At 41.2% G+C, this 17,545-nt stretch overlaps 1 protein-coding gene across 5 annotated transcripts in view; it reads right to left on the bottom strand.

Annotated features, from left to right (window-relative positions):
* Positions 1 to 17,545, bottom strand: part of LOC124131045 (integral membrane protein GPR155-like) — a 43,677-nt gene that overhangs the window by 11,445 nt on the left and 14,687 nt on the right. For 4 of the 5 annotated variants that reach the window (XR_006860597.2, XM_046494119.2, XM_046494120.2 and 1 more), the window contains exons 4-13: positions 16,391 to 16,505; positions 16,095 to 16,260; positions 15,816 to 15,971; positions 15,016 to 15,099; positions 11,266 to 11,474; positions 10,174 to 10,267; positions 5,498 to 5,545; positions 1,864 to 2,107; positions 847 to 1,169; positions 604 to 699 (exon numbers count right to left, since the gene is read on the bottom strand). Coding sequence is in view for 4 of the 5 variants with exons in the window: in XM_046494119.2 (XP_046350075.1) it covers positions 604 to 699; positions 847 to 1,169; positions 1,864 to 2,107; positions 5,498 to 5,545; positions 10,174 to 10,267; positions 11,266 to 11,474; positions 15,016 to 15,099; positions 15,816 to 15,971; positions 16,095 to 16,260; positions 16,391 to 16,505 (1,535 nt within the window). In the remaining variant the exon portion in view is untranslated. The remainder of the gene's footprint in view (positions 1 to 603; positions 700 to 846; positions 1,170 to 1,863; positions 2,108 to 5,497; positions 5,546 to 10,173; positions 10,268 to 11,265; positions 11,475 to 15,015; positions 15,100 to 15,815; positions 15,972 to 16,094; positions 16,261 to 16,390; positions 16,506 to 17,545) is intronic. The other variant, XM_046494121.2, reaches the window with a different exon arrangement.

Genomic DNA, 17,545 nt, shown 5'->3' with positions numbered 1-17,545 from the left:
ATAGTAGAGGACAATCTCCTTACCTGCCCATTGTAGAGGACAATCTCCTTACCTGCCCATTGTAGAGGACAATCTCCTTACCTGCCCATAGTAGAAGACAATCTCCTTACCTGCCCATAGTAGAGGACAATCTCCTTACCTGCCCATAGTAGAGGACAATCTCCTTACCTGCCCATAGTAGAGGACAATCTCCTTACCTTCCCATTGTAGAGGACAATCTCCTTACCTGCCCATAGTAGAAGACAATCTCCTTACATTCCCATAGTAGAGGACAGTCTCCTTACATTCACATAGTAGAGGACAATCTCCTTACCTGCCCATAGTAGAGGACAATCTCCTTACCTGCCCATAGTAGAAGACAATCTCCTTACCTGCCCATAGTAGAAGACAATTTCCTTACCTGCCCATAGTAGAAGACAATTTCCTTACCTGCCCATAGTAGAAGACAATTTCCTTACCTGCCCATAGTAGAAGACAATTTCCTTACCTGCCCATAGTAGAAGACAATTTCCTTACCTGCCCATAGTAGAAGACAATACCCTTACCTGCCCATAGTAGAAGACAATTTCCTTACCTGCCCATAGTAGAAGACAATTTCCTTACCTGTCCATAGTTGAAGACACCATCCAGGAACTCAATCTCGATGTATATTCCTGTAGGATGACTGTTGAACAATCGCCACACGCACAAAAACAAACCCTGAAAAACGAAACAAAATCATGATAATAATGTCCAACTCAAATTTTGACTAGGACGTCCCTTTCATTATCCCAAAACACTAACTGACCAGCTATTGCCAGGAAGTTATTGGCCAAGGTTGTGGCCAGCCTCATACTGACTACTCACTATGAACATGGACAGTATCAGCAGCAGCAGCAAAACAAGATGGTGTCCAGTCTGGTATTCCTCTTGCAACATAGAGTATGACTGCTGAGGTTCCTCAGCCTGTGGGTCATCCATTTGAACGTTCACTTTCGTCATGTAGGATCGCAGTCGACCGATACACTGTCGCTTCTGGGTCGTATTGCACCGCCCAACCAGACATGTACGCTCATCTATGCTGGGGAAGAGCATGGTATCGGAGCCTTGTGATTGGTCGGATGTGACACTGCCAGTTTCTTCTCTTTTAGGGGAACTGGGGAAGGGAATGATGTCCTCTATGCTGGGAACTGGAAATACAGAAACAAGTGAGTTTATTGCAGCTTTGGACAGTACTTTTGTTATATCACAGCTTCGGGTGAGTGAGTTAGATATTAACTTTTTAGGGGCAGTATGTATCATGGCTTAAGAGTGATTGAGTTTGATATCAACCCCCTTGGACAATAATTCATTTATATCACAGCTTTGAGTTAAGCAGATAGTTGTTTTTGTTTTCTTTGTTTGTTGTTTAATACAGCACTCTCAATATTCCACCTATAGGTCTATAAATAATCAAGCCTAGACCAGACAACCCAGTGATTGAGATCATGAGCATCAATGTACACAATTGTAATACGATGACATGCATCAACAAAGTCTGTAAGTTTGACCAACCAATCCCATTAGTCGCCTCTTACAAGTATAGGTTACAGAAGATCAATTCTAACCCGGATCTTCACGGTTTCTTTTGCTAGTATTTTAGTTATATCACAGCATGGATGAAAAGGACAATGTCACCTTCAACCTTGTTATTGGAACAAGAGGACTTGAGGTACAGAAGCTCACCTTTATTGGGAATCCAAAACAATATTTTGAACTTAAAACAAGAAATTGTAACCTCTTTCAAATGACCTCAAACTTTGGTCAGAAAGCCTAGTGTACTGTCCTGGTACTGCATCTGCAACTTCTCAGACACAAAACTAAAGTTACCATGGTAACTGTTACCTGTCACAGCTCCATTACAGGCATCATACGTAGACTGGTTGGAGTTGTTAACGTCACTGCTGTCGGCGGGAGTACGCTTGACAACACTGCCCTCTGTCTGCTGGATGCCACTTCCTGTAGCTGGTCTACCTTCGGATCTCACTCTGCTCTCAACCACATACAGTCGGTCATTTCGCTGACGGATGACCAATGCAAAGATTGAAATACCAATGCCAAGAACCAGCACTAGAATCGACACCATAGACTGCAAGGAAAGATACACTTAGAAAATTAAAAACATTGAACATTCTTAAATTCACTCTGAAGGTATTTTAAATAAGTTATCACACTGCAGTTGCTTCTATTTCAACACTAAACAAATTATATGTGCTGCAAAACCCAACAGTTTTGTACTATGCTGGTTGTCATTGATACCTAGGTGAGATTGGGCCAATCAAAGCAAGCGAGTGATATGGCATGGAGCACCACTTTACAAGGGATTGCAGTCATAATAGGGCAAGCTCAAAGCGATGTAGGCCGAATACATTTACCGCCTTGTTGATACACATAACATGTGCATACAAACTTCCAAGAAAAAGTGAATGGTTTATGTTTGTTTTGTTTTTTGTTGTTTAACGCCGCACCCAGCAATATTCCAGCTATATGACTGTGGTCTGTAAATAATCGAGTCTGGACCAGACAATCCAGTGAGTTACATCATGAATATCTTCACGGGTCGAATGGTTTATGAGTCATGCCCGGAGCCAAACCTTAGCCTCATTGGAACCTATGTCCAAACAGTTGCCTTGGAAACACCAAAACTAAAAACCTAAACATCCTGAATAGTAAAATGCACTTTTTATCTCTTGCCTTATGCGCAGAAACCTGTACTGAATAAAAAATCATTATCCTAATCGATTGGGACTAGTGAAATTCAAGCAAGACCAGAGATATTTCCTTGTAGACTCCCACATTGACCATTAAGTACATGCTATCTCTGTGGCAGATGATTTTTACAGAAAAGTTACTCCAGATTGGAACGATTTTTTCATATTTTCTAAATTTCACATTTTACAAGTTTTTCTAGACTACAGGTACACAAAACTTAAAAGTTGTGGTTACAGACTTCAGCTGGCCGCACTCTCTAGAGCAATAAAGCTGAATGACGGACAGAGAATTACGTCACACATTACTGTACCGCAGCATATAATACAAGAACAGATACCACACTCGAACTCAGGCATGTCAAACAGGCCCACAGTACTACCCCACCATAACGTGTAAATTAACATTTTACACTACCACTATTTGATCAACTTAAACTACCCTGTTATAATCCGTGGCCGACATTAAAGCATGAAATTAATGTGGGCCATGTCATGACCCCAATATAAAAAGTCAAAGGTTGATGGGACCATGGATTCATAGGAGTTCAACCCAGTGACCCTCTAAATTCGGCACACTGATAACTGATCCATACCATTGCCCCAAGTAAGTGCCTCTTACGACATGTACAGGTTGCTAGGGAACTATTCTATCCCAGGATGCCCACTGGGTCAAATAGGTACTTCAAGGTAACGCAGCACCTTTCGCCATCACACAAGCAAGATTATTACTCTGGCAGGGTCTATTTAGCTTAAGCATCCATTAAGAGGAGAAAACTGATAACAGGATAGCTTACTGATGATGCATATTTGGATGTGTCTGAAAATGCCATACATGTTCAAATTCAACAAAATATTTATACCAATTGTTTAACTGTTACAAAATTTCATTTCAATATGGTGAACGTGCCAACTCATTTCAATATTGTGTGGAAAACATTGAATGATAACGGGTACAATTAAAAAAAAAAGATGAACACAAAATTACAATGAAAAGATACAGCAAATTACCTCCCTTTGACTTCAATTATTTATGCATTCTTATTCATCCAAACATGCTACATGTACATTTACAAGGAAAACGTTACTAGCATTCAATGCAGATTCAAGCTCAGAAATTTCAAGCTCATGTGGCTTATCAGCATAAAAACAGAGTGACTGAGTGAGTATGTGTGTTTGATAATTGATAATTGCTTATCACTTAACACTATATTCAGCGATATTCCAGCTCTTTGACAGCTGCCTGTAAATAATCGAGTCTGACCAGATAATCCAGTGATTGATAATATGAGCATCGATCCACATCGTCGGGGCATGTTGACACCAAGACACCAAGCCTGACTACCCAGTCCATTAAGGCACATCTTACAACCAGCATTGGTTGCAAGGGACCAAATCTAACCTGGAACCCCCACGGGTTGTGACTGAGTATGTCTGTATTGTGTTTGCTCAGTTGTTTAATATCACTCAGCAATATTTCAGCTCAATGACAGTAGCCTGTAAATAATCCAAATCTGGACCAGACATGTGATTGATATGAGACGTCACCACTCCTCACAACATCATCCATTAACTCGCCTGCTATGACAATCACAGGTTGGTGGGGATCAATTCAAACTAGGCACCCCCATAACACCACTTTGAACAATATTTCAGTAATATCAGCTTAATCATTGTTAAGGTTAAAGAAAGACCCAATAAGACTTGTAGTAGAAGATGGTGAGGTGAAATGAGGTTTAATGTCTGGTTCACGACTGTTGCATTCGTATAGTGACGTGCATGCACGCATGTGTGTGTCTACTTGTACTAGCCCGGACTTATGCCGAGTATATAGTGCTAGCCCACTAAGATATGGTGTGATGCGGATCGCGATTGAACCCCCGACCTTCCACTCTCTCAGCAGACTCTCACAAAAACCACATGTGTATAGCATGAGCCACATGTGTATAGCATGAGCCACATGTGTATAGCATGAACCACATGTGTATAGCATGAACCACATGTGTATAGCATGAACCACATGTTTATAGCATGAACCACATGTGTATAGCATGAACCACATGTGCATAGCATGAACCATAGAACAAGGATCCTAATTTAATTTTAACGGCACACTCAGCAATATTCCAGCTACATTACGTCAGTCTGTAAATAATCAAGTCTGAATCAGACAATCCAGTGATTGACATCATGCCATCAACCAAGTTACAGAAATGACCACCCAATCCTCTTAGTGGCCTCCTATGACAAGCACAGGTTCCTGGGGCCCTCTGTTTATACCCCAAGCCCCACAGCATCCTAAATAGATCATGGTTATGTCACGTTCACTAATCCTTTTAACACATTTAGTGAGTGAGTGAGTGAGTTTGGTTTTACGCCACTTTTAGCAATATTCCAGCAATATCATGGCGGGGGACACCAGAAATGAGCTTCACACATTGTGCCCATGTCGGGAATCGAACCCGGGTCTTCAGCGTGCTGAGCGAACGCTGTAACCATTAGGCCACCCGACCGCCCCTTTAACACATTTACAGAAAACCAATAGATTTCATTTCGCTAGCTAATAATTCATGCCGATAACAGTCATGCCATGCATGTCATTGAACATGGATTTACATAGAACATTAAACACAAACATTATAATCATTATTAAACATTATTCGTAACAATTATAATGTAAATAGTAAACATTTCAACAACATTAGACTCAAACATGATAAATTATGTACACTACAAGATGCATAGAAACAGTGACATTTTTCCAAAAGTACCATTAACAGTGCAAGATCTCGGTGTCGATTTTCGGGTCCCAATATCATCTGAAAAACAGCAACCACACCAGAAGGGAGAGGTTAAGATAGGTAAGGTGTGAAAAGTGTGAAAAACTGTGACAACAAACAACTGAACATGTACAACGTATACGGCCAGTGACTTGAGTCGTCAAATTAATTTGGTCCATTAAGACTTGAGCCATCAAATTTATTTTGGTCCATAAAGACTTGAGCCGTCAAATTTATATTGGTCCATTAAGACTTGAGCCGTCAAATTTATTTTGGTCCATAAAGACTTGTGCCGTCAAATTTATTTTGGTCCATAAAGACTTGAGCCGTCAAATTTATTTAGGTCCATTAAGACTTGAGCCGTCAAATTTATTTTGGTCCATTAAGACCTGAGACGTCAAATTTATTTTGGTCCATAAAGACTTGAGCCGTCAAATTTATTTTGGTCCATAAAGACTTGAGCCGTCAAATTTATTTTGGTCCATTAAGACTTGAGCCATCAAATTTATTTTGGTCCATAAAGACTTGGGCCATCAAATTTATTTTGGTCCATAAAGACTTGAGCCGTCAAATTTATGTTGGTCCATTAAGACTTGAGCCGTCAAATTTATGTTGGTCCATAAAGACTTGTGCCGTCAAATTTATTTTGGTCCATAAAGACTTGAGCCGTCAAATTTATTTTGGTCCATTAAGACTTGAGCCGTCAAATTTATTTTGGTCCATTAAGACCTGAGTCGTCAAATTTATTTTGGTCCATAAAGACTTGAGCCGTCAAATTTATTTTGGTCCATAAAGACTTGAGCCGTCAAATTTATTTTGGTCCATTAAGACTTGAGCCGTCAAATTTGTTTTGCTCCATAAAGACTTGAGTCGTCAAATTTATTTTGGTCCATAAAGACTTGAGCCGTCAAATTTATTTTGGTCCATAAAGACTTGAGCTGTCAAATTTATTTTGGTCCATTAAGACTTGAGCCGTCAAATTTATTTTGGTCCATTAAGACTTGAGCCGTCAAATTTATTTTGGTCCATTAAGACTTGAGCCATCAAATTTATTTTGGTCCATAAAGACTTGAGCCGTCAAATTTATTTTGGTCCAATAAGACCTGAGCCTTCAAATTTATTTTGGTCCATTAAGACTTGAGCCGTCAAATTTATTTTGGTCCATTAAGACTTGAGCCGTCAAATTTATTTTGGTCCATTAAGACTTGAGCCATCAAATTTATTTTGGTCCATTAAGACCTGAGCCGTCAAATTTATTTTGGTCCATTAAGACTTGAGCCATCAAATTTATTTTGGTCCATTAAGACTTGAGCTGTCAAATTTATTTTGGTCCATTAAGTTCAGCTTATGAAAAGACCTCATGTTCAGATAACACTAACATTTCATTTTCTAACCATTTTTGAGGAAGAAGAATCAAAACATGTCGGCATTCATGCTTATGTGACCCTCTTTCAACCCACACATGAAAACTTTTCTTGTCAGTGTAAGTATGTTATGTGAAATAAATGTTTCATAAAAATCACATTTGTGAAACTAGAAAGGTGTTGCATTGCAAAACCGAAGCAGCCCATCCCTGCCTTTTCCTAAATGCCAAAAAAACTCACCAGAAACATTTATCATGAAAATTTGACCAAACCAGATGAGATGGCAGCTGACCTCACCAATATCTATTAATATCAATCATATGATATCATTAATGTTGTCAAATCCAGCTAACTTTAAAACTGTGTTTAATTCCATAACTTCTGGTTTCGGAACACTCACACATGACAACTTTAAAACATATAGCATGCCGTGTGCAACATACGCTTGCAGTCGGAAAGCGCACGTAAAATCCCCAACGTCAGTCAGTCAGTCAGTCAGCCTATAGCTATTTAACACAAAAGTTATATGCACTTCTCTCTTAATGACCTTGGCCCTCATTTTCAGCCAATCATATGCTTGATTATTTCTAGATAAAAACATGGGTATAAGCTCTCACAAATGTGTTAGATAAACACAGGAGTTGCTTTCGGTACAAGGAGTCAGAACGACCTGAAGAATCACCATTCCAGTGACCTTGACCTACAATGAAGGTCGATGAAAACCTTACCACTTCAATGCCCACCCCTGAGGATGTGTACCTAAGTTCACACAACTACATTGAGCACTTTAGTTATTCTGACCTCGAGAGTTTGAATTTGACCTTTGGCGCCAGAGGCAGAAACTGACAAATGTATCACTTCTACATGGGGCTGTCAATTATTGTTTGTTTGTCGCTTAATATCGCTCAGCAATATTCCAGCTGTATGACGGCAGTCTGTAAATAATCAAAAATGGACCAAACAATTAAGTGATTGACATCACAAGCATCAATCTACCGGTACGCAATTGGGATACGATGACATGCATCACTCATGTCACCGAGCCTGACCACCTGATCCTGTTAGTCACCTCTTACGACAAGCAACTTCACCTCCAACGACAAGTATGAGTTGCTGAATACCTATTCTAACCCATATCTTCATGGCTTTTCTAATTAATACAATTGATCTGGAAAATAATGATGAGAATATTTTGTTACATTATTCTACATTATTCAACATCAATTATTTAACATGATTCACACTACTCTGAATCTGAATGCTGGCCATTTCATCCACCCAAAATCGTCCCACATGTTCAATTGTTTGTAACGTGTTAAAAAATATTCCAAACAATAAACCATCATTAAAAGCATAATTATATAAAAGAAATTGCTAAATTTTGCATGCAATAACTATGTGGTAATAATTAAATAATCTACATAATTAAATCTAGTTAATGGATGCCCATAGACACAACAAAATCAACTGAAGATTTATTCATAAATAAAAGTTTCAAAAAGATGATAGTCATTTATAATAGGAAAAGAAAAAGAAATAATTGATAGGGCTCGATTTAAGGAACTTGATTTAACTTGCACCAGGCGTATGTCAACATTGACATTGCGTATTGCACCAGACAAAACCACATAAAAAAAGAGTTATTGACAGAGTATGGTAAATAAGCTTAGAGGTATTGAATGTGTTCAAAAGACATGTGTGGGCATGGGGTTAGACAAAAAAAAGTGTATTTTTGTTTTACATGCACGGTAGATGTAAATATTAGATAGCACTTTTCAATAATGGGTTTCACTGGTGCATGATCACAGAGTTAAATTGAGCCCTATTATTTCTGCTCGAGTTCCACTCCCACTGAGAGCCTGCCACATCCAAGGTCCCCCACCCCAAAATAGGAGGCAGAAAAATATAGAAAGACTTTGTTGTGGCACTAGAGGACATAACAAGCTTGAAAACTCTAATCTATTTTTGTGGTGTTCAGTTAGAAAAGCAAGTAAACACCATGGAAACATTTATCAGATAGTGAAAATTTCAAATTAAATCACTTTCACAAACTGACAAAGACATAAAACAACTATAGAGCGGTGTCGGGTATTACCGAACAGCTAACACTACATTCTAACACTACTAATTTCTGCTGTGTTTCATTACGTGAAACAATAATTAATACATACAATAATACCACGAACGTTTCATTGAATCATATTCACACGTAGAGACATGTAAATCATGCCCAACAAGACTGTTGCAGGTAGATATCATCAACTTTTAATATGTTTTACTCTTTTAGGCAAGGCCGAACACCTATGTCAAACTATTTTGAACACTCTTGTCGGGCTATTGTCGACACTCTTGTCGAACTATTCCGAACACTCTCGTCGAACTATTCTGAACACTCGTCGGGCTATTCTGAACACTCTTGTCAAGGTATTCCTGAACACTCTTGTCGAACTATTCCGAACACTCGTCGTGCTATTCTGAACACTCGTCAGGCTATTCTGAACACTCTTGTGGAGCTATTCCGAACACTTGTGTCAGGCTTTACTAACACTCTTGTCGTGCTATTCCGAACACTCTTGTTGGGCTATTCTAACACTCTTGTCAAGGTATTCTGAACACTCTTGTCGAGCTATTCCGAACATTCGTGTGGGGCTATTCTGAATACTTGTGTTGGGTTTTTCCGAAAACTCTTGTCGAGCTATTCCAAACACTTGTTTGGCCATATTTGGCCAACAAAGCCTTGCATAATGGTCTAAATAGCGTAGTGTACCATATTAGACATGATGTTATTCTTAGAAAGGGGTATCCCTGTTTTGGCCAGAGTGTTTGGCTCAGCCCCTTTATCGCCCATATACGCATCATGTGTAAGGATGCGATGCCTGTTGTTTGTTTTTTCCTGTTTTCTTTTCTGCATGTTTTTTTTGTTTCTTTTTTTTTCTGCCGATAGAGGAGTTTTTCTTTCAAGGCATGCGCACAGTAATAGCTGTCGTGATCACGGACTTGAGACAAAAATACAGAAATGAAACTTGTCTGGTAATAGCTGCTTGGTTGGTAACACCTGACATCGCTCTAGTTGATGAAACAATAGATTCATCTCAGAAACGTTTTCATATTTAATACATACAATAAATGTTACATTTCCAGAAAAATCACCTTCCAAACTTTCCATGGTCTTAAACAATTAATGACGCTATTCATTATTTCTAAGCTATAAAGGCAAATGAAGGTTAAGTACTACAAGAACACTACTGTGTATAAGAGAGAGAAGATACAGGTGAGTTGTCGTTAATTACAGGTGTGACCTACCTGCACCTGCCCCATGTGGAAAGAGGGGTCCATCTCATGCACCATCTGGTCGTGGCCGAGCAGAAACAGGACACCCACAACCAAGAACGGTATTCTGAAACAACAGAGCCCCACATAGCACTCAACTCTCATTAGGGATACAATTACCGTATTTTCTTGAGTATAGTGCGCACTTTTTTCCAAAAAACACAGCTGTGTGGAAGGGGGTGCGCATTATACACGAATTATGAGTTTGGATGTTTTTTCCCCCCATGGAAAGACATTACCGTGAGCACGAAACACCGGGAATACCATGTCAACAAATCCATACTGAATTACGCAAAATAATCATGTAATTACACTGTCTGGCTATAAAAAGTGTTATTTGTATATCTGGACTATGTTTGTAACTTATTTCATTAATTTTATTCAAAATTCCTTTTAATATTGTTTTTATTAATTTCGGCGAAATCGTGTGTGAAGCGATCGGAAGATCGCACAACTCACCGTTATTAACAGCAACCACGGTCAGAATACCGCTATTGACGCCTTGAAACGAACTTTAGTTGACAGAGAATGGATACATATATCATAAATGACATACTTTGACTCGTTAAAAGTCATATTTGTTTCTGTTTGACGATTCTATGTCAACATGAAATTCTCGCGATCACGTGCGTGTGAGCCTTGACGGTGACTGGTCAGATTGGTTCCATGTAAAAAATAATACCCGGGAATAGCGATCAGCTGCTTCGCTTAGGGTTATTATTATTTTAAATATGTTAAGTAAAGGCTGCATAAATAATTTTTTTCTGCGCATAATATTCAAATTTCTTTTTTTTCAAAATATTGAACCCGCTAGAGGGGGGTGCGCATTATACACGGGTGCGCACTATACTCAAGAAAATACGGTATTCTGAAATATAGCCACATACAGTACTCAACTCTTGATAGGGATACAGGTATTCTGAAACAACAGAGCCCCACATAGCACTCAACTCTCATTAGGGATACAATTATTCTGAAATATAGCCACATACAGTACTCAACTCTGGACTGGGACTAAGGTATTCGGGAACAATGGAGACAGATACGGTTCAATCTATTACTTACCCAAATCCAAAGAAGATGAGCCAGACTTGAACACGAAGCAGGAAGCAGAGGCCGCGGACATGGAGAAGACAGAGCGCGACAGACACCATGGCAGTCCACGTTCGGGTGCTGAACACCCCCAGTAGGAGCAGCGTGATCTGGAGGTAATCCTTCCACATGGCCACCCTGTCACTGTCAGTGTACATCAGCATCCCCACACACGACACCAGCTGCAACACACAGGGACATCATCAACATCCACACACGACACCAGCTGTAGCACACAGAGACATCATCAACATCCACACACACAACACCACCTGCAACACAGACATCATCAACATCCACACACACAACACCAGCTGTAACACAGAGACATCATCAACATCCACACACAACACCAGCTGCAACACAGACATCATCAACATCCACACACACAACACCTGCTGTAACACAGAGACATCATCAACATCCACACACAACACCAGCTGCAACACAGACATCATCAACATCCACACACAACACCACCTGCAACACAAACATCATCAACATCCACACACACAACACCCGCCGAAACACAGAGACATCGTCAACATCCACACACAACACCAGCTGCAACACAGACATCATCAACATCCACACACGACACCAGCTGTAACACAGAGACATCAACATCCACACAACACCAGCTGCAACACAGACATCATCAACATCCACACACAACACCACCTGCAACACAGACATCATCAACATCCACACACGACACCAGCTGTAACACAGAGACATCAACATCCACACAACACCAGCTGCAACACAGACATCATCAACATCCACACACAACACCAGCTGCAACACAGACATCATCAACATCCACACACAACACCACCTGCAACACAGACATCATCAACATCCACACACGACACCAGCTGTAACACAGAGACATCAACATCCACACAACACCAGCTGCAACACAGACATCAACATCCACACACAACACCACCTGCAACACAGACATCATCAACATCCACGCACGACACCAGCTGTAACACAGACATCAACATCCACACACAACACCACCTGCAACACAGACATCATCAACATCCACACGACACCAGCTGTAACACAGAGACATCAACATCCACACACAACACCACCTGCAACACAGACATCATCAACATCCACACACAACACCACCTGCAACACAGAGACATCATCAACATCCACACACACAACAACAGCTGTAACACAGAGACATCATCAACATCCACACACAACACCAGCTGCAACACAGACATCATCAACATCCACACACACAACACCAGCTGTAACACAGACATCAACATCCACACACAACACCACCTGCAACACAGAGACATCATCAACATCCACACACACAACAACAGCTGTAACACAGAGACATCATCAACATCCACACACACAACAACAGCTGTAACACAGAGACATCATCAACATCCACACACAACACCAGCTGCAACACAGACATCATCAACATCCACACACAACACCACCTGCAACACAGAGACATCATCAACATCCACACACACAACAACAGCTGTAACACAGAGACATCATCAACATCCACACACAACACCAGCTGCAACACAGACATCATCAACATCCACACACAACACCACCTGCAACACAGACATCATCAACATCCACACACACAACACCAGCTGTAACACAGACATCAACATCCACACACACAACACCAGCTGTAACACAGAGACATCATCAACATCCACACACAACACCAGCTGCAACACAGACATCATCAACATCCACACACACAACACCTGCTGTAACACAGAGACATCATCATCCACACACAACACCACCTGCAACACAGAGACATCATCAACATCCACACACAACACCAGCTGTAACACAGAGACATCATCAACATCCACACACAACACCAGCTGCAACACAGACATCATCAACATCCACGCACGACACCAGCTGTAACACAGACATCAACATCCACACACAACACCAGCTGCAACACAAACATCATCAACATCCACACACAACACCAGCTGCAACACAGACATCATCAACATCCACACACAACACCAGCTGCAACACAGACATCATCAACATCCACACACAACACCACCTGCAACACAGAGACATCATCAACATCCACACACAACAACAGCTGTAACACAGAGACATCATCAACATCCACACACAACACCAGCTGCAACACAGACATCATCAACATCCACACACACAACACCAGCTGTAACACAGACATCATCAACATCCACACACAACACCACCTGCAACAAAGACATCATCAACATCCACACACACAACACCAGCTGTAACACAGAGACATCATCAACATCCACACACAACACCACCTGCAACACAGAGACATCATCAACATCCACACACACAACACCCGCCGAAACACAGAGACATCATCAACATCCACACACAACACCACCTGCAACACAGACATCATCAACATCCACACACAACACCACCTGCAACACAGAGACATCATCAACATCCACACACAACACCAGCTGTAACACAGAGACATCATCAACATCCACACACAACACCAGCTGCAACACAGACATCATCAACATCCACGCACGACACCAGCTGTAACACAGACATCAACATCCACACACAACACCAGCTGCAACACAAACATCATCAACATCCACACACAACACCAGCTGCAACACAGACATCATCAACATCCACACACGAAACCAGCTGTAACACAGACATCAACATCCACACACACAACACCAGCTGTAACACAGAGACATCATCAACATCCACACACAACACCACCTGCAACACAGACATCATCAACATCCACACACACAACACCAGCTGTAACACAGACATCAACATCCACACACAACACCAGCTGCAACACAGACATCATCAACATCCACACACACAACACCAGCTGTAACACAGACATCAACATCCACACACACAACACCAGCTGTAACACAGAGACATCATCAACATCCACACACAACACCACCTGCAACACAGACATCATCAACATCCACACACACAACACCCGCCGAAACACAGAGACATCATCAACATCCACACACAACACCACCTGCAACACAGACATCATCAACATCCACACACACAACACCAGCTGTAACACAGAGACATCATCAACATCCACACACAACACCAGCTGCAACACAGACACCATCAACATCCACACACAACACCACCTGCAACACAGACACCATCAACATCCACACACGAAACCAGCTGTAACACAGACATCAACATCCACACACAACACCAGCTGCAACACAGACATCATCAACATCCACACACAACTCCACACACAACACCAGCTGCAACACAGACATCATCAACATCCACACACAACACCAGCTGCAACACAAACATCATCAACATCCACAAACGACACCAGCTGCAACACAGACATCATCAACATCCACACACAACACCACCTGCAACACAGACATCAACATCCACACACAACACCAGCTGCAACACAGACAACATCCACACACTACAATATGCTAATTTCCTCTTGGCACACAGACCCGATATTCACTGACATTTTTATGAATCATCCAGGCACCATTTAGGGGTTACCAACGTAGTACTGAACAGAGCATTCTCACTGATCTCATCTCATCCAGAGCTAACTCAACCATTATTTTTGAGATTACTGGTAAGTCAAATATTATCAACAAAATCATTTGCGATCTTTTCACCAACCTGAGAAAAGACAAGACACAGCGTAAATCTATGTGGTACACGTCGCCATTTGCCACTGAGAATCAATACGCCCATCACCCAAACCTGGGGAACAAAAAAACATACAAAAAGACACATCAATAACCATGGCAACAGAAAACTATATTTTTATGATATCAAAGCATATCTCCGACTGACAATAAACAATATAGGCTACAACTGATTTCCAAAGGCAGGATAAAATAGTTCTTGTAAAAATAGTTGTAATCATCGTTGTTTCATGTGGGAATAAAAGATGAACAGTGAACATTCTTGAAATAAAACTAAAAGTACCTGTCTCACTGACGATTTAAACTTGGCAGTGTCAGGTATGGCGCAATGGATCAAAATATTTATGTTTTCCCAACTCATTTTCATTTCTAATTAGTGTTTGGTGTGACAGTTATTAAGCAAACATTTGAACTAAGAATCAATATTTTTAACTTAGTGTGCGACTGTGATGGATACTTGTATTGAGAAGTAAAAAATCACGATCCACCGATGCATCGGTGTATCATCCCACTACTATAACTTAGTAGTCTTGGGCGAACGGTCTAGCCTGAATTTTGAAGGCTGCCAAATCCCCCATGTATTTGTGAGTGAGTGAGTATGGTTTTACGCCGCTTTTAGCAATATTCCAGCAATATCACGGCGGGGGACACCAGAAATGGGCTTCACACATTGTACCCATGCCAGGAATCAAACCCGGGTCTTCGGCATGACGAGCGAACGCTTTAACCACTAGGCTACCCGACCAACCCCCCCCCGTATTAAGGACTCACACAGCAGATTATGCTGACGATGCTGGTGTCGAAGTTGGTGTCCAGGAGGAGAGCCTTGTAGTCCATCTCGTTGTTGACCACCACTGTCATCATCTTGGCCGAGACAAACATCAGGGGTGCCGAGATGAACGTCCCTGCCACCATACCAGTTGCAATCTGAAGACGGTGAGTGAACGATATTAATGGTGCAGATCTGCTCTTATTTATAAATCATATTTTATTCTCTTGAATTTTTTTCCTTTTTTTACCATTAACAAACAAGACACATAGAAGACTTACCACATCCTGTCCGAAGCCGTACTGACTGGCATAGAGGAAGACGGAGGGCGCTGTGGGGAATGTGCCGTACAGGAAGCCATACATGCTGAGAGCCTCACTGTCATTACACTTGGACTGCATATCTAGCCAGCCAATCACCTCCCACGTTATCAGCGGAAGCAGGAGTCTGCAATTATCATGAACGCCATTGTCATCATTCAAAGCCATTCAGTGTCAGTCAGACGTGTTTGTGATCAAATGCAAACAAAGAGAGAGATATTAAGTGTCGGCCAACTTGGCAATATGAACCAACTTACGACTTTGCACCGATGAGGAGGACTGGGCCGAGCAGCGCGATGCCGGTGAGACTCTTTACCTTCCCCACCAGACTGAGGCCCAGGTAGAACAGCGCAGCCGCACTGAACGCATTCCCTGCAACACACAATAAACCAGTGTTCAAAATTAACTACAGGTGCTCACTTTATCGTGGATTGTCTCAATGTTTTCCACTTTAATTATTTATCCGTGTCCCGCCTGACATGAGTGGTTCGAAGTCATAAGTACGCTTCTCACTCTCAGTAATAGGGACTCCTCACTGACCAATATTGGCCAATATCAGCGTTAGAAATTGGCACTAGTCCTTACAAAACTGCCCAATGACAAAGGTACCCTGAGGACTAGTAGAAATTGGCCCATTTTAAGGGTTTTGCTATATATCATCATCATAAGGACTAGTGGACAAAAACTGTTAGTTTCTAACCCTGAATATACCATTACATCGGACATATGTCTTATTTTCACACTCCATAAACCATTCGACAACTAAGAGGTAACCCAAAACAAAACATGCATTACCCTCCTCTTAAGATATTTTTAACAAATGACTGGTACCAAGATATCCAAATCCAAATTCATCGCCTGCTCAACAAACTTTTGCCGGCTGTGACGTCATAGGGATAAGTTAATGCATGGATGCATGTCCCCCCTTATGGTCTAAAACGAGGATGGTAGTTAGGGGCGGGGCTTATTGGATGGGATTGGATCGGTCTATTGCATTGTTACTTTGTGAAATTCACCATCAGATTCAGGAAAACAGATTTCTGGATAAACGGATCATATTATACGTTAATTTTTCGTTTTTTAAAAAAGTCATCCAGTAGGCAGAGTTTCTGGACAAGCAGGGTTCCTCTGTATATGGATGCGCTTGTTTGTTGTTTTATTTGTTTGTTGCTCAATGCTACACTCAGCAATATTCCAGCTATATGTCTGTAAATAATCAAATCTGGACCAGACAATCCAGTGACTGACATCATGACCATTGATCTACAGAATTGACGTGCATCAACCCAGTCTCGGGTCTGACAACTGGATCCCATTGTCACTGAAGATCAATTCTAACCAGAATCTTCATGGATTAGCACATTAAGTAAGCTTGATAATCACAAAGGTAGCTTTTGCTCTCAAGTGAGTTG

Source organism: Haliotis rufescens, unplaced genomic scaffold, assembly GCF_023055435.1.
Source record: "Haliotis rufescens isolate VD_foot unplaced genomic scaffold, xgHalRufe1.0.p SCAF_10, whole genome shotgun sequence".
Lineage (NCBI taxonomy): Eukaryota > Metazoa > Mollusca > Gastropoda > Lepetellida > Haliotidae > Haliotis > Haliotis rufescens.
Note: the sequence above shows the minus strand (reverse complement) of the source record. Positions and strands in the feature narration are given on the sequence as shown.